This window comes from Mustelus asterias, chromosome 9 (assembly GCF_964213995.1).
Source record: "Mustelus asterias chromosome 9, sMusAst1.hap1.1, whole genome shotgun sequence".
Classification (NCBI taxonomy): Eukaryota; Metazoa; Chordata; class Chondrichthyes; order Carcharhiniformes; family Triakidae; genus Mustelus; species Mustelus asterias.
Genome location: NC_135809.1, coordinates 56,528,600 through 56,542,048, shown reverse-complemented (window position 1 = coordinate 56,542,048; position 13,449 = coordinate 56,528,600). Strand labels below are relative to the sequence as shown.

The window sequence follows — 13,449 nt, the reverse complement described above, 5'->3', positions numbered from 1 at the left end:
TTACGGTTTTTAATTTTCCCTCCTGCCCTCAATTCTGTCCTCACTTGGAAATGTTGGGCGAGATATTCTACTCCCATTTTCAGGGACAAAATCAGGGGAATCCCACAGGGGTCACAAAACACGGTTTAGATTGGCAGGATTTACTGTTTTGAGTGTCCCCGTCCCCTTGCTAATGATGTAATGGGAAGCCCGACATTAAATGTTGGGATCCCTGCTTGAATATCATTATTAGGCCTTTATGGCCGAGAGTTTACTCCCCTGTTAGAATGTCCATTCACAGCGACGTGAATCATGATAGGTTCCCCATGACATGCCCCTGGCGAGTGGAACCTGCTGAAGGCATCCACCAGGGAGAGAGGATCATGGCCGGGCACTGCCCCCTGTGACTGCCTGGGCTCACGCAGTGCCGGGAAGGGTGCTATTGCGTGGCTGGGTGTTGCATGGGGTATGGTTCGTGGGGGTGGTGGTCGGGGTTCTACTTTTAATTTTTTGTATCGACGTGTGACATTGTTGGACCCACCCTTTAACTTCATTTTAGACCCTAAAAATATGATGGAGGAAGCTGCCCTTGGGCCGGTGGCTTCCACACCATTTCCCACCTGCTATGCCAATCTGCCTAAAAATGAACCTTTGGAGACCATGCTAGATTGGTGGCATTGCTCTAGGTTGGTCTGGCTCAGGAGCATAGTTGAAGGTCTTGCCTTCAGAGGAAGGCATCTGGCAGGTTTGGGTCATTTGCCCAATGTGGACCAGCCAGACAGAAGCAAAGCTTTGTTAACCTTGCCAAAGTGGGAGCACAGAATCATAGGCTATGGGTTCAATTCTAGACTTCATGCTGAGTGCAGCACTCAGGGAATGCTGTATTACCTGAGCAGCATCGTTCAGACGAGCCAGTTAACTGATGCTCCAACCTTGATCCAGGTTCCCTCACTGGGGGTAATAATAAACCTATTTCATTGCGATGAGGTGTCTTGCTTCCGAAGAAGTATGTGAATAAATTAATATGCTGCATCTTTACTCATAAATGTGTCAAATTTAGCAACAAATTGACAATTTCCTCCCCTCTTTCCCCCTCCACCACTGCAGAAACTGAAGCACAGAGAGGTGTTAGTGGGCTTGCTGTTCCTTGTCTTCCCATTCATTCCTGCCAGCAACCTGTTTTTCAGAGTGGGGTTCGTGGTGGCGGAGCGGGTGCTGTACATGCCCAGGTAAGGACTGCCTGATGAGTATGGAACTGGTCATGAGGGAGCTGGCAGATGGTAACCTTGTGGCTTCCGCTGAGTAATGTATGTGTATATGTGTGTGCGTGTGACTTTAACTGTTGCGCAGGTTGGTGGGAAGATTATCTGAACCTTCTCATTACTTCCTGCATTGTCTAATGTGGGAATGTAGTGTTTGAAAAATTCAGAGTGACAGCCGGGGGTGGGGGTGTGGGAGGGATAGCGGGAAGATGGGCTGATGAGGGAATGGGAGGGCAGAGGGCGTTCCTACAGCTGTTTCAGAGGATTTGATGTATCTGTTTAGCAAGCCCCGTTGTGAATTGTGCTGATGACTGAACGCCAGTGTGAGTGTATGGAATTGGTAGAAAGTGACAGCAGAGCAGATGGAGTTAGGTCAAAGAGCAGCCGTGATCTTATTAAATGGCAGAACAAAGCTCAAGGGGTTAAATGACCTACTTTAGTTCATAAATTCCTAAATTATAAAGGAGGGTGCCTGCCACTCAATTCCTTGTGGGTCCTCACGGCAAAGATTGAAGGCATCGGAACAGGGGGAGGCCAATGAACACTTTGAGCCTATACTGCCAGTGATGTGCATCATGTTCGATCTGTACCTTAACTCCACTTATCCATCTTACCTCTGTATTCCTTACCTAAAAACATTTATCAATCTCTGTCTTGAATTCAATAATCCCAGCACTTGTGGGGGGGGGATGTTCTAGATTCTGCTGTGCTTTGTGTGAAAGAGCTGCCTGCATTCAGTCCTGTAGCACGTGCTCCAATTATAAGATTTTGTCCTGTGTACCTGGAACACCCCTGCCCCCCCGCCACCAGAGGAGGTAATTTCTTGCATCTCTTCTCTCGAATCGTTTTGTTATTTTTTTGATACCTTGATTTCATTACCCTTCATTCTTCCAAACTCGATCTCAGAATTGTGACGGTGCAGAAGGCGGCCATTCGGCCCATCCTGTCTGCACCGGCAGGCCGAATGAGCAAAGTCACTTGGTGCCATTCTCCTGTCTTCTCCCCATAACCCTGCACATTCTTCTTTTCAAATAACAGTCGGCAAGCTAGGCTTAGGCAACTTGTCTTTGTAATTTAACCCTTTGAGCCCTTTCTGGGGAGTTTACTCTGTTTCTTCTCCCAGACCAAGATAACTTGCTTCAGTTGTGGTTTCCAAACACAGCGCTCCAGATAGGGTCTGACCAGGACTCCTTACAACTGAATCATAACTTCCTCAAAACAAAAGCAACAATCCATTAGCTGGTTTCATTGATTTGTTTTGCCATTTTTCACCAGCTTTTAGTAATTTTGAAGCACAGTCTTCTTAGTGGTTGCCTGTCTGTTGGGAAGGTAGTGACCTCTCAATCAGCTAAGAATCTATGGGCTAGCCCGTCTCTTCTGGTGAGCTCCTGAATGGGTCACAAGTCCAAAGTCATGGAGCTGTGAGCACATTGTTGCTGTGTGATCACCAATTCATCTTCATCTTTATTCTGTTCTTTCATCCTTCGATACGCTGCCTCTCTAAGTGCCCCTACTTCACTGAATTTCACTGCCAAACATGCTGATCCTGCTTCCAGGTTGATCTCTCAGTTGCCTTTCGTTATGTTGTACTGCCTTATCTGCCCTGTTACATCTCAGAGTCACATCACGGAGTCAAAGGTAAACAAATGCTCATCCACCTTCCTTAAGAAGGTCTTGTTTAAGCCCCATATATACATCAGAGACCAGACACACTGTGAAGGAAAGACGTGACTCTAATGTCATAGCTCTCCTTATGAGTGTCATTCATGCCTTGAATTAATGGTTTCAAGACTAGCTTAATGTTTATTGCATACTACAGCTCCCCAAATAATGCCCTTCAGCCCATCATTCCTGTGCCAGATACTTGAAACAGCTATTCAATTATAGTTTCTCTCTCTTGCTCTTAGGCAGTAACTATGCAAATCTTTCTAAGTTTGTACCCCATTCACTTTTGAAAGTGCCGATTGCATCTGCAACCCTCATCCATTCAGCTGCTGCATTCAAGATCATTATAATTGGCTGCGTGTAATAAAACAGTCGTCTTTTCCCCTCTGATTATTTTGCCAATTATACATCTTAAATCTGTGACCTTTGGTTACTGACCCTTCTGCTGTTGGAGAAGATTTCATCCTACCTATTCTATCAAAACCCCGTGGAATTTTTATATTAAATTTCCCTGAACCTTCTCTGTTCTCAAGAACAATCCCAACTTCTCTCCACACACCTTTGAAGTTCCTCATCCCTTTTCATTTTAATATCATTTTCATATGTCTCTGCTGCACCCTCTCCATGGCTTTGACATGCTTTCAAAAGTGTACAGAGCAGTATTCCAGTTGAGGCGTGATCAAAGTTTGAGAATAATTCCCATTGCTTTTGTATCTGTTCCTCTATTAATAAAGTCAAGAATCGCATCTGCTTTTTTAAAAGCTTTCTGAACTTGTCCTGCCATCTTTAAAAAATTGTGTACATAAATCTTTGTCTTTTCTCTTTTACTGATGTCTCCTGCTACGAATGGTGAATAATGCTTGGGCCCCTGGTATAATGATCCTTCCTACATCTCCGAATGGATTTTTACCCAAACAGGACTGGCAGGAAAATGGTCATTTTTCGTCCTTCAAACTGTCTTGGCATCATGCCCCCTTACCCCCACCCTGGCACAGATCCTGATGACAGATGCATCCTCTTGCTGCACAAAGGGTAGATCAATGGGCAAATTCTGCCAGGTTGCCCCTATGATATTCATTACTTAGTCTCCAGAAGATATGTAACTGTTCTCAAAGCTTAAGTCCACTAACCTGCTCTATTGCTATGGCGATTGCTGTCCTGCTGTTGGGCTTGTGACATTATGGCTTTCCGCTGGGAGGTAGGAAGATACCCCAGACGGTACACTGGGGACACCCCCTCCAGAATACCCCACACAGGGACTGCACAGGCATTGTCCAGGAAGTTCAAGCATCCAATGGGCAACTATCCTGCATTGGGAACCGTCCAAATCTCCAATTTAAATCTGAGACTTCAGATGGTTCAGACTCTCCTTGCAGAATAGTTACCCAGAAAAGGTTAGAAGGATAAACACCACTTCTAAAACCTTGGTGATTATGGTACTGGCCTCTCCCACTCCTCCCTTGGAGCTCCACAGGACCCTTTGATTATCCCCCCACCCCAACCAGCGACAACCCTCCCGATCCTTATCCCTGACCAAAACTACTCTTCCCCTGACCTCCCCTCCCCACCTGACCCACCCCTATCCACCTGACCCACCCCTATCCACTTTCCAACCTTCTCCCTGGCTTCTCAAAGTGACTGGACCTTTGAATGTAGCTGCTTTACAGCAGTTATTGCCGTAAAGAGGAGATGTGGCTTCACTATTACCCTGACGAAGCTGACTGGTTTGACTGTCACAATCTGCCAAATGGCCAATTATTAATCAGTAGACCAATGTCAGTAGAAAGCAATCCAACAGTCAACGGACTAAGGAAATTCGGCATGTCCGCTACAACTCTCGCCAACTTTGACAGATGCACCATAGAAAGCACTCTTTCTGGTTGCATCACAGTTTGGTATGGCTCCTGCTCTGCCCAAGACTGCAAGAAACTACAAAGGGTCATGAATGTAGCCCAGTCCATCACTGAAACCAGCCTCCCATCCATTGACTCTGTCTACCATTCCCGCTGCCTTGGAAAACAGCCGGCATAATCACTCCATGCTTGATATGCTCTCTTCCACCTTCTTCCGTCGGGAAGAAGATACAAAATTCTGAGGTTACATACCAACCGACTCAAGAACAGCTTCTTCCCTACTGCCATCAGACTTTGAATGGACCTACCTAAGTTGATCTTTCTCTACATCCTAGCTATAACTGTAACGTTACATTCTGCACTCTCTCCTTTCCTTCTCTATGAACGGCATGCTTTGTCTGTTAGGGTGCAAGAAACAATACTTTTCACTGTAAACTAATACATGTGACAATAATAAATCAAGTCAAATCGATTGGGTCTTCACCTTTGACCATTGCTGTTCCAGTTTTCTTGATCCACATCTTGGAGTATTATTCTGCGGTGGGGAATAATTCTGCTGGGATACAGAAACAAGGTCACAATCCCACAGGCAACTCTTCCTGGAAGATTGGCTGGTGGATTCTGTTCATTCCGAGAACCTGCTGTCCAGTGGGTCAGTCATCAATGCACACAATCATATACCAGCACAGCGTTTAAAGAAGTCATTCGGCCTATTTCATCTGTGCCAGCTCTTTCGAAAAGCCGTGCATATACTTTGCTTTTTCTCCATAACCTTGGCTTTTTAAAATTTCTCTGGCAACAGCAATTTATGTAGCAATATTAACTTAATAAAAAGTCCCTAACAGAGTGACTAGCTTTGGGGGTAGTGAATAAGGGACACTTGGTTAGAAGAGTAGTGGGGTGGTGTTGGTGTCTGGCTTTTGAGACCAGAGGAGTGGGAGGGGGTGTTACGGGACTAGGGAAGCAGCCTGTTTGGATTCCCTCCCCTCCTTGGACCTGCACTCCTCCCACGAGGCCACTCTGCCCCTCCACTTTTCCTCCTCGGATTCCTCCCCACTCAGGTCTCCCTGATCGCTCTCTTCTTCTTGGACTTCCCCAGCAATCCCTTTGCCAGACTCCCTCCCCCTTAGGTCCATCCCCCTCAGGCTCACTCAGATCCCTAGCCTCTCCCCTCAGGTCTCCCATACACCTGTACTACACCTGATTTCCCCCACACCCGGGCCTGAAAGGGCTGCTGTCACTGGACGCAAGACCCCACCTCCCACTCCTCCGTCCAAATCTGGGTGAGAATGCCTGCATTGTTCTCCCTGACTCTCTCCCCACCACTGCAGTCCGACAGACCAGCCACCCCCACACATCATTGCTCAGAGAAATCTGGAACATATGGCATTCCCAGAAGGCCATGTCCAGGACACGAAAATTTAAGCCAAATTCCAGGCTCAGCCAGAAAATCTGGCACAGAGGGCGACCTCCCTCCAAGCTACTTCACAGTAACATTATAAAACAAGGAATGCAACCAAACAAACATAAGGAGAAATCAGATCAGATGGCCAGCACGGTGGCACAGTGGTTAGCACTGCTGCCTCTCAGCGTCAGGGACCCAGGTTCAAAATCCCGGCTTGGGTGCTCCAGTTTCCTCCCACAGTCTGAAAGATGTGCTGGTTAGATGCACTGGCCATGCTAAATTCTCCCTCAGTGCACTCGAACAGGTGCCGGAGTGTGGCGACTGGGGGATTTTCACAGTAACTTCATTTCAGTGTTAACGTAAGCCTCCTTGTGACACGAATAAATAAACAAAAGGTAAGAAGGAAGACAGAGGTGTACGGACTAAATTCCAGAGTTTTGATGCCCAGGCAACTGAAGGAGCGCCCACCAATGGTGGAGCAATTATAATTGGGCTAGATTTCAAGAAATGCAGATGTCTCAGGCCATTGTCAGGCTAGAGGCGATTGCAGAGATAGGGAGAGGCAAGGCAACAGAACATTTCAAAACAAAGATGAGAATTTTAAAATCATTACATCGTTTGACCTTCTTCTTCAACTCTTTGTCCAATCCTCTTTTGAAGTCAGTTATTGAATCTGCTTGATAAAATCATGGAAACTCCATATTCCAAATTGTAACTCTGCATCGTGTTTTCCTCATGTCAGCTTCTTTTGCCAACCAATTTAAAAGTTTGCCCACTGTTTATTGACCCTTCAGTCATTTCATTTAATCTGTCCAAACCTTTCAGGATTTTAAACACCTTTATCAGACCTCCTCTGCTCTAAGGCAAATAACTGCAGTTTCCCCAGTCTAATGCAAAATCCCTCAACCCAGGAAATGTTCCAGTAAATCTCTTTCAAAGCCTTCACTTTCTTCCCAAAGTGTGGTGTCCAAAATTAGACTCAGCACTCCAGCTAAGGCAGAACTGCTGTTGATTTAACACGACTTCAGGCTGACACAGCCACAAGGAACTGGGTTCAATTCCAGCCTTGGGTGACTGTGTGGAGTTTTCACGTTCTCCCTGTGTTTCCATGGGTTTCCTCCCGGTGTTCAGGTTTCATCCCACATTTCAGAAATGTGCAGGCTAGGTGAATTGGCCATGCTAAATTGTCCCAAGATGTGTAGTTTAGGGGGATTATCGGGGTAAATATGTGGGGTTTTGGGGATAGAACCTGCGTAAGATGCTCTGTCTGAGTGTTTGTGCAGACACGATGGGCCGAATGGCCTCCTTTTCCCATTGTAGGATTCTATGGTTCCAGATTTTTATAGTCTAATGCCACCTTTGGTATGTCATAGAATCATAGATTCATAGAATCCTACAGTGCAGAAGGAGGCCATTTGGCCCATCGAGCCTGCGCCGACAACAATCCCACCCAGGCCCTATCCCCATAACCCCACGTATTTACCCTCCTAGTTCCCCTGACACTAAGGGGCAATTTAGCATGGCCAATCAACCTAACCTGCACATCTTTGGACGGTGGGAGGAAACCAGAGCACCCGGAAGAAGCCCACGCAGACACGGGGAGAATGTGCAAACTCCACACACACACTGATCCAAGACCAGAATTGAACCGGTGTCCCTGGTGTATATATATTTGAATATGCCATTGTGTTTTGTCCAGTGCAAAAATGATATGCATTTATATCACACCTTTAACAATCAAAATTCAGGCATTTCACAGTTACCTATAAGCAAACAAAGATTGACCAGGAGAGCAGCATGGTGGCACAGTGGTTAGCACTGCTGCCTCAATGCCAGAGACCTGGGTTCGATTCCAACCTTCGGTGACTGTCTCTGTGGAGTTTGCACATTCTCCCTGTGTCTGCGTGGGTTTCCTCCAGGTGCCTCGTTTCCTCCCACACTCCCAAAATGTGCAGGTTTGGTAGATTAGCCATGGTAAATACATGGAGTTACGGGGATAGGGTGGGGGCACACTGTGTATGATGCTGTTTTGGAGAATCGGTGCAGACTCAATGGGCTGAATGGCCTTTTTCTGCACTGTAGATATTCTACGGTTCTCAGAGCCAAAGAATTACTGGTGACCAAAAGTTTGATCAGATAGGTAGGTTTTAAAAATCTCTTTGAATCGAAAGAGCTAATCCAGAATTTATGACATAGATGGATGAAGGGACGCCCACCAATGGTGAGGTGGAGGAATTGGCCAATGCACAAGAGGCCAAATTTGGAGGAGCACAGCATTGGAGGAGGGTTCTTGGGCTGGAGGATCAAGCCAATCTTTGATTATTTCCTTGCATCTCTCTCTCTCTACCTGCGCCTCACCCAATTTCTTTCTGTACTCGCCCCAGGAACAAAACTATCCCTCAAGTCATTTAGCGCTGCAATTTCAAATTCACACTTGCCTGTCTTTTTGGCCTGCAATTCATTGTGACTTTCTGCAGCTACTGATTCAGTAAATCACAGCCTCTCTCACCCTAATCATTGCCCCAATACGTACCCATCACTGTTTCCTTAAATCCAAGGGAACGCAGCTTTGAACATCTTGGGCAGACAGATGGTTTCACGACCCATCATCATATCTGGCTAGACCACTTGAACTATTATCAAGTTAGGCTCTCCGTCACTAAATCTACTCATTATTCAGATAGCTTCCAGTAGCGTAATGACAACTCACAGCTTCTCTTTTCCACCACTAACCATCTTCCTAAACCCTTCCTCCTGTGTCTCCTCCCCCTCACCTCCAACAATAAGTGTGAAGAGTTCACAGACCTTTTTTTGTTGTAAACAGCATTCTCTGTCACATCCCTCATTCTCCTAATTCGTCAGGACAAATTTCCCAAAATGTTATCTCGATTCTGTCCCAACTCCTGCAGTGCTGTTCCCAGCCTTGCCTCATCCCCAAGAGCCCCATCCAGCTTCCCCCCAGACTTGACCATCCCAATACTCTCCCGATCAGCCTCTCACCTTTAACCCTCCATAAACTTGCTTTCATCTAAAATTCTGCTGTCTGTGTTATTCCAAATTTCATTCATCGTCACCTCTGTCCATTGATGATCTTCTCTGATTTCTGGCGACAGTACCTCCAGTTAAACACACACATGCATGATTTCAAATCTCACCAAGGCCTCGCCCCTCCCAGTCTCCCTCACCTCCCCCAGCCCCACTAATCTTCTTAATCTCTGCACTGCTCCAATTCTTCCACACCCCTGATTTTAATCACTTCTGTCATTGGTCCCTGTGCATTCAGGTGCCTCAAAATCCAACTCTGGAATTCCTTCTGTAAACTTCCTTCCTTTCTCTCTCTCTCTGTCTCGCACTCAGTACTCCTTAATGTTTTGTGGGTTCTTTGGGACCTAATCTATGCTGGGAAAATTTCTCTCTACTCATGAAGACTTAGGTCTGACTCAGGAAGGATTCTTCAAAACTTTATTTACATTATATACATGATCAGCTACTGGGCAATTAAATCTCTCTTGTGTACAGACCATTCAATAGTCTCTACAGAGTCTCGAGCACATGACTGCTAATGTCACTCTTCCATCATCGGGCGCCATGGCAGCACAGTGGTTAGCACTGCTGCCTCATAGTGCCAGGGACCCGGGTTCGATTCCTGGCTTGGATCATTGTGTGGAGTTTGCACGTTCTCCCCATGTCTGCGTGTGTTTTCTCTGGGTGCTCCGGTTCCCTCCCACAGTCCGAAAGACGTGCTGGTTAGGTGCATTGGCCATGCTAAATTCTCCCTCCGTGTACCCAAACAGGCGCCAGTGTGTGGCGACTAGCGGATTTTCACAGTAACTTCATTGCAGTGTTAATGTAAGCCCACCTGTGACACTAATAAGTAAACTTTAAAAAAAAACTTCAAAAATCATCATACATTTTGTTGTACTTGTTAATTCTCAGATATTTTCGACCAGTATACTTACTCAACGGCACGGTAGCACAGTGGTTAGCACTGCTGCTTCACAGCTCCAGGGACCTGGGTTCGATTCCTGGTTTGGGTCACTGTCTGTGTGGAGTTTGCACATTCTCCTCGTGTCTGCGTGGGTTTCCTCCGGGTGCTCCGGTTTCCTCCCACAGTCCAAAGATATGCGGGTTAGGTTGATTGGCCATGCTAAAATTGCCCTTAGTGTCCTGGGATGCGTAGGTTAGTGGGATTAGTGGGTAAATATGTAGGGATATGGGGGTAGGGCCTGGGTGGGATTGTGGTCGGTGCAGACTCGATGGGCCGAATGGCCTCTTTCTGTACTGTAGGGATTCTAAGAAAAGTTTTACCCCGGTGCCTTATTTGCAAGATGGATAAAGGACAAACACAAGTAAAGGTTCAATAAGTTTATTAATAATACTATTAATCCTTAAATTACCCCCATAAAACAAGAGGATACCCCAGATTCAGGTATACTACCCACAAAGATGGTTTGGTTAAACTGCAGGCCTGATTCTGAGTCCCTCTGGTCCGTCGTCACGAAGGTGAGACTCGATGGCAACTTCTTCCTTCCTTGCTTCTCTGGTCAGTCTTCCAGATGGTAAAGGTCACCTCTCTTGTCGAGTCTTCGTTGCTGGTGTGTCTGGGATGTGTGCCTTTATCCCCTCCCTCTCCACCTTTCCAGAAACTTCTCTGGCTTCCGACCAATGAAGTCTCGGAAGTGGGTCCCAATATCCAGTGAGTTTCTTGATGTCTGCTTGACAGGACACCGGGCCCGCTCCCAGATGTCCATCTCTATGGTGTTGCTTGTATGCAACCTGTTGTCAGATAAGGTAACTGCAGGGACTCTAGGTGACAGAAAGTCTGGCCTGATCTGGGCTTCTAACAATAGGCGGGTGCATTTCACTGGGGCGTGATGATCTCCTGCTGGGTCTCAGTAGAGTGCAATGATCTTTGATTGGTGATTGATGGGCCAGGCCCAGACATGTTCCTGTCTCTTTGCATATTTGACTTTTGTCAAGTCTGGCCTGCCTGAGGTTTGACTGTGTTTGATTTTAATATGCCCAATTCTTTAATTTAGCATTTTCAATTTAATCAGCCTTAAAACTAGGCCCTGATTATATTACCACAATTTAAACAGTAGGATGAGAATGTTAGAATTGAAATACTGCTGGACGATGAGTCAATGTGGATTGGCGAGTGAGCGGAGGGGTGATGGATGGGTGGGACTGGCTGCGAATTACAATGAGGAAGTAGAGTTTTGGATTAATTGAAATCTTTCAGGGATAGAGAGTGGATTCTGGGAGAGGATCAAATAGTGGAGTGTAGAATAGTAAGTAGATCTACAGTGCAGCTGTTACCAGGTAGACCAGGATCTGGTGTACAGATGTTGATGTGATCCAGATGTGGTTCCCCAACAGGATTATGCAGCAATTTGACTGATTTCACTTGACTGACTTAGCTAGAAATATTGCACAGTGCTCATATAGAAATGTAACGTCTCAAATTAGCCAGGAAGATTCCACAGGACACTATTGCCTTCTGAATATCAAAAGTAAAGTACAAGTAAAGAAATCATCATCATAGAAACCCTACAGTGCAGAAGGAGGCCATTCGGCCCATCGAGTCTGCACCGACCACAATCCCACCCAGGCCCTATCCCCACATATTTACCCACTAATCCCTCTAACCTACGCATCCCAGGACTCTGTTTATTTATGAGTCACAAGTAGGCTTACATTAACACTGCAATGAAGTCACTGTGAAAATCCCCTTGTCGCCACACTCTGGCGCCTGTTCGGGTACACTGAGGGAGAAATTAGCATGGTCAATGCACCTAACCAACATGTCTTTCGGACTATGGGAGGAAACCAGAGCACCCGGAGGAAACCCACGCAGACACAGGGAGAATGTGCAGACTCTGCACTGACACTGATCCAAGCCAGGAATCAAACCCGGGTCCCTGGTGCTGTGAGGCAGCATGCTAACCACTGTGCCACCATGCCACCCTGGATAAAGGGATAAGGAGGAAGGGGAATCTCATGTGAGTACAATCTTTCAATGTGATAGCTTGCCTCAAGCTTGGCCCCCTCACCTCAGAGTCAGAGGTTGTGGATTTCAGGCCCTGTTCAGGCCTTGAACTCATGATTTAGGCTGACATTCCGTTGCAGTGCTGAGGATTTCATGAGAGTTTTGCTGGCATGCCCTGGGTCCTGACATTGGGCCCTAAAGCTGCTGAGCCTGCACGGTTGGCAGCGGGGCTAGGTGGCAAGTGGGTCTGTGGCACCATGACGTCAGTTAAAAGCCCACCACCAGGAAGTCTAATCAGAGACCCGGCAGAAAGTGGCCGGTGCTGAGGCTGCAAGGGGGGAGAAAAGCTGGAGGTGCCCTTGCAGGGAGGTGGAAAATTTGTTATGTGCCAGGGCCAAGTCGGTAAGCCTTGTCGATCAGAGGAATGGAGCTTCCTGTGGTGTGTAGAGTCCACAGGAGAGGCTGTTATTGCCAGTGGGGCCTCTCCTCAGGCGCTTATGGAAAGATAGGCCTCTATTTGACAAATCTATTGGTTATGTATTTCTGTAGAAGTGAAGCATTTTGTGAGGGACTGAGGGATAAATCATGCTATAAGAATTTAGGTTCTTAATTGATTATTCTGGGTGAAATAATTGAGGTGTACCAAATTCTGAGAGTCCATTCTGGTAAAAGTGTTCCTTTTGCCACCGATCCCTGTCTGCAATTGCTCCTGCCCTGGCTGCTCTGGTGATTCCACTTCCTGGGGTGTAGTGGCTTTTAAGCTTCAATGATGTTGGGACCTGGAGCTTTTATTTTACAGGGGAAATAATTTGGATGAAACTGGATAGTTTCTGTCAGTGATTGTGTTAGAGTGGCCTTGTGTCTGTGCGCTTAACTCCAGGTTCTCCACTGGCCTTGTTCCAAAACGTGTCGAAATTCTACTGAGCATATAATATTATCCCATAAAACGGATGCATGCTTGGAATAAAAACTCTTTCCCCTGGATGCCTTTCCCCAAGAGATCCTTCAAATTTGACAGTGTTGGCTGTTTGCCAATTTTATTCTCTTTCTTTCTCTCTCTCTTTCTCTCTCATACACATATTCTGTAATCAGTTTCCTATGGTTAATATTCTAATGAACGGTTGAATGTTTCTGTATGATTTAGTAAGGAAAATGGGTTTCTTTTTCCCCACCTCTCCTGAGGGAAGTGACTTGGGCTGGGACCTGATTTCAAGGTGGACAATTGTCCATCTAGGAGGACAGACATAGCGCGAGTGGGGAGATGCCGAGATTTAATTTGCTCCTTTCCTCTGCAAG

At 46.4% G+C, this 13,449-nt stretch overlaps 1 protein-coding gene across 1 annotated transcript in view; it reads left to right on the top strand.

The window, feature by feature from the left end:
- Window positions 1-549: 549 nt before the first annotated feature.
- Window positions 550-13,449, top strand: part of LOC144499229 (protein O-mannosyl-transferase TMTC1-like) — a 75,928-nt gene continuing 63,028 nt past the window's right edge. Inside the window, exons 1-2 of the mRNA XM_078221348.1 lie at window positions 550-936; window positions 1,087-1,208. Of these exons, the coding sequence (XP_078077474.1) occupies window positions 550-936; window positions 1,087-1,208 (509 nt within the window). The remainder of the gene's footprint in view (window positions 937-1,086; window positions 1,209-13,449) is intronic.